The 14,047-nt window shown below is 40.6% G+C and overlaps 1 protein-coding gene across 1 annotated transcript; it reads right to left on the minus strand.

Annotated features, from left to right (window-relative positions):
• Positions 1–3,729: 3,729 nt before the first annotated feature.
• COXFA4 (cytochrome c oxidase associated subunit FA4) lies at positions 3,730–11,283 on the minus strand. Its single transcript, XM_055420497.1, has 4 exons — positions 11,124–11,283; positions 9,646–9,734; positions 8,976–9,036; positions 3,730–3,945 (listed from the first exon to the last, which is right to left on the minus strand). Exons 1-4 carry the CDS (start codon positions 11,163–11,165, stop codon positions 3,889–3,891), a joined length of 249 nt encoding a protein of 82 aa, XP_055276472.1. The 5' UTR covers positions 11,166–11,283; the 3' UTR covers positions 3,730–3,888.
• Between the last annotated feature and the right edge of the window lie 2,764 nt (positions 11,284–14,047).

Here is a 14,047-nt window from a genome sequence, read left to right on the forward strand (position 1 = left end):
GTCAGATGTTTTTCATTATAAAGATGATGCTTTAGTTAGAAATTTAAAAGACCTATTAAAAACTTACCCACTGGGGTTGATGATGTGAAGTATAGCTCAGAGCCCTTTCCCTAAAGGGGTTCCATATCTCTAATTCTGGTTCTCTGCCTCCATCAAAAATCACTCATAGCAACTTCAGGTTAGCCACCCTAGACACCTGATGAATTGGTCCTTTATTCATTCACTTAACAAATATTTCTTGAACACCAAATATATGCCAGGTACCATTACAGGTGCTGAGGATATTTCAACAAACAAAATGGCCAGATATTCTTGTACTCATGGAGCTTACATTTTAGTAGAGGAAGATACTTTAAAAGTAGTCAGAAAGTTTTACTATGGTCAAGAATCTACCTGCAATTCAGGAGACTCCGGTTTGATCCCTGGGTCGGGAAGAGTCCCTGGAAAAGGAAACAACCGCCCATTCTAGTATTCTCACCTGGGAAATCCCATTGACAGAGGAGTCTGGCAGGCTACAGTCCATGGGGTCGCAAAGGTCAGACACGACTTAGCAACAAAACAATCTAGCTTTTACTGAGTAAAACAGAAAAATGTTGGTGGATATTGAACAAAGGAACATATTAAAGATCACTTTGGCTGCGGTTGTTAAGAACAGATTGTAGACAGGGAGACCCAGTTGAGGCCAAGGTGACAGTGGGGAAATTATGTGCTGAGAATAGTGAGATTCTAGGCAGTTCATGGGGTCGCTACTAGTCAGACACGATTGAGCGACTTCACTTTCACGCTTTGGAGAAGGAAACGGCAACCCACTCCAGTGTTCTTGCCTGGAGAATCCCAGGGATGGCGGAGCCTCGTTGGCTGCCATCTATGGAGTCGCACAGAGTCAGACACAACTGAAGTGACTTAGCAGCAGCAGCAGCAGCAGCAGTAGCAGCAGTATAGTAAACATACTCAAATATAGTAGATACAGGGTGTTGAAGAGTTAATGAAGACTCTGAGGATCTTGGACTGAACTATTAAGGATGGTGTTCCTATAAACCGACATGATTGAAAACAGTGGGACTGAGAACTGTGGATGCAGGAATTGAGATGTTTACAAGTTCATATTGGACATCTTAAAGATGCCTCTAAGAATCCACATGGAGAGGCTAAGTGAATAGATACACACACACAAACACACACGAAAAAAGACTTGGTCTGAAAAATTACTTTTAACAGCCAACGGATGGTACTTGAAGACATGAAACGGGATGAAGAGTTCAGATAATGAAAAAGTCCAGTGTTTTTTTTTTCCCCGCTTTGGCAGACTCCAATATTAAAATCTCATGGAAATGAAAGTATATCACCAACAGACTGAGTGGAACAGCCAAAGCTGTAAAAGAAAAACAAGCACAGCTTGTTGTTCTAGACAGTGAAGGAATATTTCAAGGAGGTGGGTAAACTCTTATTAGGTCAAAGTGAGCAAGGATCATCAACTTTTAAATTTAGAAACGTGGAGGTCATTGATGCCCCATACTGAAGCATTTTTAGTTAAGTGATAAGGGTAAAACCTGATCAGGGTGGGTTAATAGACTTGAAAAAAGCAAAATTCAGTATAATTTTGCTTGCTTCTTGTTTCAAATACCCAGTTGTTGTTCAGTTGCAAAGTCATGTCTGACTCTGACGCCATGGACTGCAGCACACCAGGCTTCCCTGTCCTTCACCAACTCCCAGAGCTTGCTCAAATTCATATCTGCAGTGATGCCATACAATCGTCTCGTCCTCTGTCATCCCCTTCTTCTGCCTTCAATCTTTCCCAACATCAGGGTCTTTCCCAATGAGTCAGCTCTTGACATCAGATGGCCAAAGTATTGGAGCTTCAGCTTCAGCATCAGTCCTCCCAACGAATATTCAGGGTTGATTCAAGTACCTCCTGGGAAGCATCTGTCAATTCCGAAAATGGCGATTTTTCAAATACACAAAAATGCTACCCAAGGCAACATCTGTCCTGAAATGGTTTTGCCTGGTGACCTCATTAAGATGAGGAAACGACAAAGTAATCTGCTGTACATTTAAATAAGCAGTACAGTAAAAGTATAATTCTAAACAAATTCATTCAAGGATAAAAACAACGGCATGTTATTTTTCCTGGCAGCATGCGTATCTGATGCAGTCCTAACTGACAGTCAACTTCCATTGCCACTTCAGTTTCTTTAACAGCAGTAATTGGATGTAGTTTCTTCAAGACATGTCTCATGCCATATTTTACCTTTTTGTGTGGGCAAGTCGAGAAATACTGATCACAAAGAGATTATTAGAGTCTTAAAAGACTTAAAATTTTCTAGTACTAGAAAATGTAAGGCATTTATTTGGAAATACTTAATCTTTGTCTTTCAATTATTTAGGAATTTTAACTAATTCTCTGTATCTTTGCATAATTTTAAGGTGATTTGTACCAGAGCATCCAGAGTGGTTTCCGACACGGGTGGGAATGGAGCAATTTTGTCCACCAGGTAACATTTGGCAATGTCTGCAAGAATTTTCAGTTTTACAGCGTGGAGAGAGAATGTCACTGGCATATAAGGCAGAGGACAAGGACACTACTAACCAGCTAAAATAAAAATGCACTGGACAAGCTACTACAACAAACAATCTGACATCTGAATCAGAAAGTCAACAATGGCAAGGCTGAAAAACTCTGAGGATAAACATTATCAAAAAACAAGGAGCTTAAAGTGGTCAATTCTACATTCGATACGTGGGTTCAAATGCAAACAGATGTGTTCAAATACATTCATGTGTTCTGCCTTCATGGATACAGAGGGTCGACTGCACTATGCCATTTTATAAGTTGAGCATCTGTGAATTTTGGTATCTGCTGGGAGCGGGCAGGAACAGTGGTCCCGAAACAAATCTCCCAGACACCAAGGGATAACTGATTCACATTTTAATAATGGAATGAATTTGAATAATTTAACCTTGGTTTAATTGGTCTTGGTTTCCTGTTTAAAAAAAAATAATTTTAAGTATTTCAGATAATTCACATAAACATTTAATTCAGTTCCTGACAAGTAAAATGTGCCATTACTTTGTAAACACAAAATATGTATAATGTAGACATCTATATTAAAATCTAAAATTGTCTCACTAAATTCCTGAAACTCCTACAATGTCATGATCTACACACACGTGGAAAACTGATATACGACATGGCTAATTCTTGATTAGCCACCACTGAAATGTTTGATCATTGGATCGAAATTGCTAACATACTTGCGAGCCTTTGAAAACCTGCCAAAACTCAGTTCTCAGGAGCTCTCCTTGACCACTCACTTGGTGAGTAGTGATGGAGTCAGATCCAACTACAATCCCCAGCCAGACCATGGCAACTGACAACCTAGAAAATTTTCAGTAGAAAGAATGACACAGTAAAAACCACTATTAACAACAGCACATACTTCAATATCAGCCAGCAACAATTCAGAGGTTTTCATCTCGCCAATCCCAAGAGGCTTGGATAATCTTCCAAATCTACCTTTCATTTACAATTCCAGTTCTTAAATATGCCCCAGTGTTAACAACGGCCTGTATACAAAATGAAAGTGTCTTATTAGAGCTGCTTAAAGTCTTATTTTCAAGTTACATGAATACTCAGAAATTCAAGAAATTCCTTAAATTCCAATAGTTTATTTCCCATACCCTAAGTTATGAAGTTCAGAGTAGAGTTTCAGCATTAAATAATGACACATATCAAGTTTCAGACTATTTATTCATCAGTGTAAACCCCAACAATACACCAGCACGATTTCGTGCATTTAGAGGGGAAATATGTCCTCGTTAAGTGGAAAATTGTGCGGATGGCTTCTGGAAGACCTTCATTCTAAGCAGCTTTATAGTGAAATACTTCATTTAGAAGTCTGGACCTTCTTTCTTCAGTTTGCTGTAATCTACGTTCACAGAGTAGAACTTGGAAAAGAAAAAAGATAGTTTAGAGAATCATGTACACAAAGATGCTACAGAAGTTTAAGATCATTTTTATTCAGCTTTCTATAGTAACAATTATAGACATGAATTATTAGAAATATTTAACAATATAAAAGTCATTCAAACAAAGACATTAAAATTCCAGTCCTTAATAATGGTTTTGGTAAGGTAAAAATATTCAATCTTCCTCAGAAAAGCAGAGTCAGTATAATCTGCTGGAACTTATAAAAAAATTCTTCTTTTCCAGGTGAATAATTATGAATTCTTCTGACATATACTTCCATTTCTTATGTTTTTCCTTTCACCTCCATTAGGTACAGGAGTGAATCTCCAACAGAATGAATATCAATTATCATCCCTATTTGGTCAGCAAAGTGCTATACTTTAGATGGGAAAAAATTAAAGCAATAAAGATCAGCTAATAATATAAGGTAATGCTTTGTTGCATGTTTGTTTCTGTTAGTTTTTAGGTACAAACTGGCCTGCTTTGATGGCTTTTCTTTTGATTTTTCTCTCTCCTTCACTTAGGGGTTTCCTTAATTTCCTAACCCAGAATACATCAAAATCAAGTTTACACTTTACCACCTTTGGCACAAAAGCTTTTAAATATATTTAAATGTATTTTGAAAAATTTGTAATTTCCATAAATGTCTCTATATTCGACTTAGTTTGAAATATATTTTAGTATCATTTCTTTAAAAACTGCCTCTAACTCCCAATAATTTTTTTTAAAATGATTTATACTTGTAACTGCTCTAGCAATTCTACTAAGGAAACATTAGGATTTGTAATAAGCCCAGATAAAGCTATAATCTTATGTCAAAGAATACTTTAGAGGCTATGCTATAATTACTTGAAAACTATATTATTTACGTCCAAAAGTATCCAACTGTATCATCATTTTCTTCAGTTTTTAAACAAGCTCATAAATCTGTGTCCATTATTTCTTCAAACATACCCTAACTTCTTGATCTCTAATTGAAAAACCCTTAATTTTTTTTGACTTTTAAAAAAATTCCCAGGTTGTGAAGCTTATCCTTGAGATACATATGTAGACATTTATAAACTTTATAAACATTAAAGTATGAATCAGTCATAAAGCAGGATCTTTTGTTCTGACAGTATTCTATGAAGTAACTGAAATAGACAACGAGACTTGAAAGAAACCAACTGTTCATCTGTAACATACTAACAAAATGCTACAGAGAATATTTATAAAAGGAACTGCAGGTTGTATTTTAAAAAATATTTTTTGGGCTGTTTTCAAAGATCCCGGCATGATCGGCAGAATCATTTATCTTAATTATCACACCCTTACTCATTCTTTAGAAAAGAAGCCACCGGGATCAAGTTATCAAAAGCAGGATCATGCTCCTACACCCAAGCAGAGTGGAAAGTTCACAGTATTTTCGCTAATTTTCTCAAAACTAAGCAGACTTCTGATATGTTTGCTTTATTCGGCTCCATGTACCAGTATCAGAGTTCTCTGTCGAAGTAATTTTCAAATCTGCTTTACTTTTCAGCTTCCACATCCCAAATCCTTTTCTCAATTTAATGGTAGCTACCTTGGAGGTTTCTGAAACAACAGCTGGGAAGGCACAGCATATTCTGATCTTGGCTTCAGGGTATTTTATCCAGTTGAGAAATGCTGCTAGACCTTCAATGCTTAAATGCTATCTTAGCCTCCTCTTTTGTATTAATTAGCTTTTGCTAGAATGCGAAACGGAGAAGGCAATGGCAAGCCACTCCAGTACTCTTGCCTAGAAAATCCCACGGACGGGGGTGCCTGGTGGGTTGCAGTCCATGGGGTCGCTACGAGTCTGACGTGGCTGAGCGACTTCACTTTCACTTTTCACTTTCACACACTGGAGAAGGAAATGGCAACCCACTCCAGTGTTCTTGCCTGGAGAATCCCAGGGACGGGGAAGCCTGGTGGGTTTCCGTCTATGGGGTCACGCAGAGTTGGACACGACTGAAGTGACTTAGCAGCAGCAGCAGAATGCGAAATAGCAAAAAATAACCACCAAATCATAGTGGCTTTCAAGAAAGGTTTATTCTTCATTCACATTATCTGCCTTTCTAAGCTGACTGCTCTATGTTCTTTTCATTTTAATCTGGGCTGAATGAGAAGCCCTTAACTGTCAATTTGGTCTCAGGAAATAAATGGAAAAGAACAATGCATGAACCATACGTTCGTTTATAAGTGGCAGATATCACTTTCTTTGATTTGCCAGAGCAAGTCACATAACCAAACCTGATGTTAAAAGGGCCAGAAAAAAAATTCTCTTAGGTGAGGGGAAGTGAATGACAGAGAAATAATCATCTAGCCTACCTCACTGTTTAAGAGCAGCAGTGACATCATCCATGCCAAGCTCACAAGTTTTTGGACTTGGTTCCCTTCTATTCTGCTTGCAAATGTTCCAATTCTTCTAAACTCATCTCTTGGCAAGTAGAGCCAGCAATAGTCTACTAACATCCTGTTTTCCAAAATCTTTTATAATGAACTCTTTAGGCACAAGGTCTGCTTTCCAAGTTATAGCAGGTGACACTTTATCAGATACTTTGCCGTTCTATGATTCCTTTTTCCAGGCTCTAATGCCAGTATCTTAGCTATTCACAGCCCAATCAATGCCACACACATTAGGTTTCTGCTGCAGCAACATTCCATTTCCAGCTTACATGGCCTTATACTGGCACGTATTACCATACTCTTGTTGTTGATGTTCAGTCACTAAGTCGGGTCTGATTCTTTGTGACCCCATGAATGTCATATTTTAAAACACTGGTAATCAATCAGTTTCATTATCATAATCACCTGGGGAGTGTTCTGAACTACATACCAGAGATTCCAATACGCTCTTGGGGTGAGAGAACCAAGGCCTGGGGTTTTTTTGTTGTTGCTATTTTCTTTTACAAAGTTTATTGGATGTGGAATCATTTTCTCCAGAATGGACTTAAATTTACAGGAAAGAAAAAATAGGATGCTTGCCTATCGTTTTTTGAGGCAAAATGTGACATAAATTAGATGGCTCACATCAGGTTCACCAGTACATTTTTGTTTCTTGTAGAGACATCTGTTGGAGATTTGGAAGCCCAATTACAGTCAAAAGGTTAAGCAGAAGGCTTGGAGTCTACAAAAGGTGATTATTATTCTAAAAGCTGCTGTCATCAGTAATGACAGCATATATCTACAATAAGGAGCTATATCTGCCAAAAGGTCCTAAACACTCCTTGCTCTGGACACTTCTCCCTAACTGCTCACAGAAACTGCTAGTTTTTGATGAAAGAGCCTGGCGTAGTGGAAAACTCACGGCAAGTTATATACTTTAAGTGGGTAAACTGTATGGTGTATGAAGGGCTTCCCAGGTGGCCCTAGTGGTAAAGAACCCACCTGCCAATGCAGGAGACATAATAGATGCGGGTTCGATCTCTGGATTGAGAAGACCCCTGAAGGAGGGCATGGCAATTCACTTCAATATTCTTGCCTGGAGAATCCCATGGATGGAATAGCTTTGTGGGCTACAGCCCATCAGTTAAGTCACTTGGTCGTGTCCAACTCTTTGCGACCCCATGGACTGCAGCATGCCAGGCCTCCCTGTCCATCATCAGCTCCTAGAGCCTGCTCAAACTCATGTCCACTGAATTGGTGACGCCATCCAGCCATCTCATCCTGTCCTGTCTCACCCTTTGACTCTCTGTGACAGTCCACAGGGTCACAAAGAGTTGGCTACAAATGAATTGACTTAGTACACACATATGGTATATGAATCATATCCTAATAAAGCTTTGACATGCCAAGGGTTTTTTCTTTGTATATGCAAAAATTTTACATGTAAGCACAGCTGTATTTGGGGAATAAATGGTCTCAGATTTTCAACAAGGATAGACTTTACTGGCATTATGCTAAGTGAGGTAATTGAGACAGAAAGACAAATACTGTACGATCATCACTTAAATAGAATCTAAAAATTCTGAATTTGTAAAAAAAGAAAGTAGAATGGTGACTACCAAGGGATGGAAGATGGGCAAATTGGGAAGATATTAAAGGCTTGTGACTAGTAGCTCAACAAGTTCTGGAGGCTTAATGCACAATATAGTGATTATCATCAACAGTATCATAAATTTCAGAGTTGTTAAGAGACTAGCTCTTAATTATTCTCAACACAAAAAAGTGATAATTATGTGACGTGATAAAGGTGTTAGCTAACACTACTGTAGTAATCATAGTGTAATACATAAATGCACCCAACCAACAAGCTGTACACCTCGAACTTACACAGTATTACATGTCAATTATGTATCAATAACATAAACAAAAGTAAATAGCCTCAGTCCACGAAATCATTCTTTGAAGGAGCAGTTTCACAAACTAGTTTTACAGAAAGATATCAAAAAGGTGTACCTAGAAACTTTATGATAAAATGTAAGTTTCAACTGATTTTCACTTCTTCCTACTGATTCTCAGCTGAAATACAGCAACCATACCAAAAAGAAAAAAACACCAACCAAACTAGCCACTAGATTAGTTACTCAAAGTGTGGCCCATGGACCAACAGCATTGTTATCATCTGAAACTTTATCAGAAATGCAAATGTTCAGTCTCCACAACAGATCAAGTGAATCAGAACCACTGGGGGTAGAGTTGAAGAATCTATTTTAACAACCTCTCCAGTGATAAAAATATATGCCAAGGTCTGAGAATCACTGCACTACACTACCCAAGATTGGAGAAAATGTTAACCATACCATCTCTTTTTTCCCTTAGTCAAATCAGCAGAATTGAGACATTATCTTCATTTCCCACCCAGACTCTAAAGCCTGTGAATAAAGTCCTTAAAATGATATTTATTAGAAAAATATACCATTTTAATTTCATGGAGCAATCTAGCAATTTCTCAAAGTTCATTATAATAGAGCTTTACTTGCAGCTCCCATTTCAAAAAAAGACCTACTGCATGACAAAATTTATTAAAATACACTTTCCAGCAATTCTGAAACAATTTTTAGCTTACCTTGTACTGATCATTAGGACCTAGTTTGTTCCAGGGTTCTGGGTTATTCTTTCTGTCCCAACTAGGAGAAATATATAAAACATTATAATTATTAAAGTTACAAAATACTATTTAAAATAGTTTTATATTCAAGAAGCTATCATTTTGAATAGATCAAATTCCTTTTCCTATCAGATGAAGTAGTGTTATTTTCATTATAGAGTTGAAACAGAGATAAGACCCCTAATAAGCAAACCCATGGAACAAGTTAGAAAAAGGTGCAACACAGAGAGCCCCTTGGGGCAGTTATCCGTGTTCCAAACTCTGTCACAGAAAACTTTATTTTTAAAAAAAGCATTCCCTATTGTAGAAAAACAGCCCCCCAAAACACTCAAACATACTAGCAACCCTGACCAAGTGTTTTATAAAGTTACTATTATCTCAATCCTCACAACATTACAAAACGGGTACTGGCAGTTCTACTCAACCAACGAGAAAATGCAACTCAGAGAAATCTAGATAATTTCATGAATCAGAAAAAGAAAACAACAGTAGAACTAGGATCTGAACTCACTCTAGGACAGCAAATTTCAGCTTCGTTCTACTACTTGACGCTGCCTCTCCAGAAAGATTGAGGTTCCTAAATCAGTTTAGTAAACCATCAAAGTTCTAAACATGTTTAAACACTTACCTGACATCGGGATTGAACAATGCCAGGCGCGTGACATACAGTGCTGCTCCAGTCCCTCCTGCTCCAATAAATATGAAGAGGGGGATCAACTGGAAGCCAAAACAAAACAGATGAGAATTAAGTCATCTTCAAATACCTACACACTGATAAAGTAAACAAAAAAAGACTACAGTAGTTTCCACACACTGATTCCCAAATCTCTAACCATCATTTTATTTTTTTTTTAATTTTAACAGTTTATTGGGATTTACACGCCGTAAAATTCATTAATTTCAACAACCAACGATTTCCAGTAAATGTATAAAGTTATGCAACCGTCCCACAATACAATTTTAGAACATTCCCATCTCCCCAAGAATCTCTCTCAGGGCCACTGCTGCCACTGGCATCCCCAGCTTCAGCCCCAGGCAACCGCTAATCTACGTTCTAAGTCTAGATTTACCTTCTCTTCAAACCACCTTTTTAATCTGGTCTTAAAGTTTGACAAAAAGACTTCATTTTTAAGGAAGATTACTTTTAACTATGTTCAATCGTTTATTAAAAAAAAAAGGAATTTCTAGAATTTCTAAAGGATCGGAAGATAATTCTGATTTAACGTGGAAAACATTATATTGAAATTTTAAACTTTCTAAGAAAATACATCTCTTTTACCTAATAGTCATACATCAGTCTCATTCAATTCCAGCTTCTCACATGTCAAGGCTTGAAACACAAGCTCTTAGCAAATTATTTAAGCTTGCTTCTATACAGACGTTATAAAAAACAAAAATTCTGTTAAATAAAGTCTGAATGAGCATACAGAAACACACCTACTATAAACACCGCTTTACACATTATGTGTTTCCAGAAACGTACTGCTAGCACACTTAATGCACAGTTATGCAATCAGATTTAAAAATACAAATTAAAGACTCCGTAACTGAGTTTTAGGACCACCGGACGTTGATGTGCAAGGGGAAAATACGTGAAATATAAAATAACTCAACGCAATTAAACTCCGCACTCCTAAAATATCACAAAATATCAAGACGTCAAGAGAAACTGAGGATTCCAAACTCAGAGACCCTCACATTTTCCTTAAGGCCTGATGGTGCAATGCAGTGAAAACAAGGCTTTTGACAGCACAACAAACAGTATACCCGACCTTTCCCGCTGTCTAACCCACACAGCGCACAACTACTTCCTCCTGGTACCACCGACCTGCAAAAGGACGCGCGCCCACCACACTGTTCCAACATTTTCTTTTGCCCGAGAGTATCCCTCACCTCCCCCATGCCAGGCCAAACCCCACAATGCAAGGCGTGCAAGGTCAGAACTCAAGGTCCTGGGGCAACTAGGAGAACAGGACAGAGGGAGGCAAGGTCCAGCCCCGAGGAACCATAAGGGGCTGAAGGAGGAAGCTCTCAGGGGACCGACGCAGCCGCCTCCCCCCACAGCACAGACAGCGGAAGACCCTGGGCGAGGGTTTAAGAACTCACGCTAGGATGCTTCTTGGCCTGACCGATGATCTGGCGGAGCATGGTTGCGACTGAGGCCTCGAGTCCAAACCGAGAGAAAAACTAAGCCGCAAGGCCGGAGATTAAGCTCTCACCGCACCTGGGAGGAGCGGACGTCCAAAGTCACTCGGGACCGCCTACCTGAAGGCCCCCTGGCTCAGAGGGCGGCCTGCGGCAGGAGGGCCCGGACGCAGCTGTCCTGGATAATGCCTGTTTGACTCGGCACCTCTCGCGTCCGCTCTAACCTGGCCAAGTCAACAGCGTTCGACCGCAAAGCAAAACAGTCTCATTACTATGCCTTGCATACTTTCAATGCGAAATTTTTTGCGTCAGAACTAGAACCTACGATTGACTACACGGGCACTTTCTCGGGAGGCCCCGTGTTTGAGGCGGGGGCGGGCAGGCGGATGCACGCGCCTTGAGCTCCGCGAGCCGGCTCCTTTAGCTAGACGTCCACGAGCCTGGTCCGCGCGCCCGGACACTGGGGGCGCCCGGGCAGCCGCTCGGGGAGCTGCGCGGCGCCTCTGGCTGCTGGGCGCCGCCCGCCTGGAGGGCAGGTCGAGTCTCTAGCGGCTGAGGTCAGCGACTGCGGTTTAAAACTACTGCAGCTGCTTCCTGTCCTTGACTGTCATTGAGGGGCGGAAGTTAGAAACTAGTAAACGACTTAAAGATGGTGGTAGTCTTGTCAATGTGATCTGGAAACAGTTCCTGGTCGTCGCTTAAGTGTTCAGGACTTCCCTGGTGGCTCAGACCTTGTAAAGAATCTGCCTCCAATGCGGAAGACGGGTTCGATCCCTGGAGCAGGAAATGGCAACCTACTCCAGTATTCTTGCCACGGACAGAGGAGCCTGGCTACAAAGACCTTTGCGACATTGCCACTCTATCTGCCTGGGTCTGAAACTGCATTCTAAAAATATGTTTCTATAGGTCTTGTCACTACACATAATCTTTTCCGGTATCCCAATACTGGAATTCTCATTAACCTGTTTTTTCTTTTTCTTTTTTTAACCCAAAAGTCTTCCCAGGCATTCGAGGACACTCTGAACCCCAACCCCATATGTAGCTTAAAGCATTAATCAAATGATCACACCAGTAATTGGACCTGGAAAGAAAGTCTTCTCCAAAAGAGTAATGGGAGACCTGAAGGAGATGTTAACTAAACGAAATGGAGGAAGGTAGATGTATAGACAGACGTAATAATTGTGACTGTCCGAAACTAAGAGATTTTTTAAGAAGGGACGTCCGGTTTGGTTGGAACTGGAATAGCAGAGGAAGCAGGGGGATCAGATCTGTTGGACCAGTGGTCATTTACACAGTATGGGTTTTATACTGAGAACATTAGAGAGTTAGGCAAAAGCAAGATGTGGTTTTAAGTGATTGCTTTGTCTGTGAAAACTGAATTACTGGAGATAAACATGAAAGAGAGGGGAATGGTTAAAGGGCCATTGCAGTAGTCCATGTTACATAATGGTAGCTTCCACTAGTGTAGGAAATGTGATGATGAAGAAAAGATCGCAGAGATATTTAGGAGGTAGCACCAAGACTTTGTGATTGGTCAAACATAGGAGTGGGAAGAGGAGGGAGTCCGGGATAGTTTCAGAGTTTCCATTCTAACTGGATTTTGATGCCAATTAAGCCGAATGTGGTCCACTGGAGAAGGGAATGGCAAACCACTTCAGTATACTTGCCTTGAGAACCCCATGAACAGTAACAAAGGGCAAAATGATGGCTGGATGGCATCACCGACTCTGTGGACATGAGTTTGAGTGTACTCTGGGAGTTGGTGATGGACAGGGAGGCCTGGCATACTGTAATTCATGGGGTCGCGGAGAGTCGGACACGACTGAGCGACTGAACTGAACTGAACTGAATTGATTGAGACTAAGAGAGTAAGTAAGTAAAGTCGCTCAGTCGTGTCCCACTCTTTGCGACCCCGTGGACGGTAGCCTACCAGGCTTCTCCGTCCATGGGATTCTCCAGGCAAGAATACTGGAGTGGGTTACCATTTCCTTCTCCAGGGTATCTTCCCAACCCAGGGATCGAACCCGGGTCTCCCGCATTGGAGGCAGACGCTTTAACTTCTGAGCCACCAGAGAACTGGACCATAAAGAAGGCTGAGCTCTGGAGAATTGATGCTTTCCAATTGTGGTGCTGGAGAAGAGGTGGTGATTATTAAAATGACATCAAGCTTATGAAGACTGGTATCTTTTTCATTCATTCAGTAAATCTTTATTAAGTACCTGCTCTGCATCTGGCATTGTTTTAACTATGGCAGCGAAAGAAAAACTTGTTCCTCACTAATGGAGTTTACATACTGGTTGGGAAGACAAACAGGAGGGAAGGGGGGCAGGGCACAACCTTTTAAAGAATGGCATAGCCTGAAGACATGACATAAACTGATTAGAATCAAATAGGTCCAAGATGGCAGACTAGTGGACTTTCACTAGATTTTGAGCCTCAGTGTACGCTGGTTGTGGAGAAGGCAATGGCAGCACCCGACTCCAGTACTCTTGCCTGGAAAAGCCCATGGACGAGGAGCCTGGTAGGCTGCAGTCCATGGGGTCTCGAAGAGTCAGACACGACTGGGCGACTTCACTTTTACTTTTCACTTTCATGCATTGGAGAAGGCAATGGCACCCCACTCCAGTGTTCTTGCCTGGAGAATCCCACGGACAGGGGAGCCTGGTGGGCTGCCGTCTATGGGGTCGCACAGAGTCGGACACGACTGAAGCGACTTAGCAGCAGCAGCAGCATATGCTGGTTGTAACACATCAGCAAGCTAAAAGACACACCCACAGTCATCAACATGGTTCAAAGGCTGACAATAAAAGACCAAAAAATGAGCAGTAGCCCAATTCCTGGAATTCTCTGCCCTTTCCCTAAAATAGTTGAAGTAATCCTCCCAT

This window comes from Moschus berezovskii, chromosome 3 (genome assembly GCF_049115385.1).
Source record: "Moschus berezovskii isolate FMDL1 chromosome 3, NW_MosBer_1.0, whole genome shotgun sequence".
Classification (NCBI taxonomy): domain Eukaryota; kingdom Metazoa; phylum Chordata; class Mammalia; order Artiodactyla; family Moschidae; genus Moschus; species Moschus berezovskii.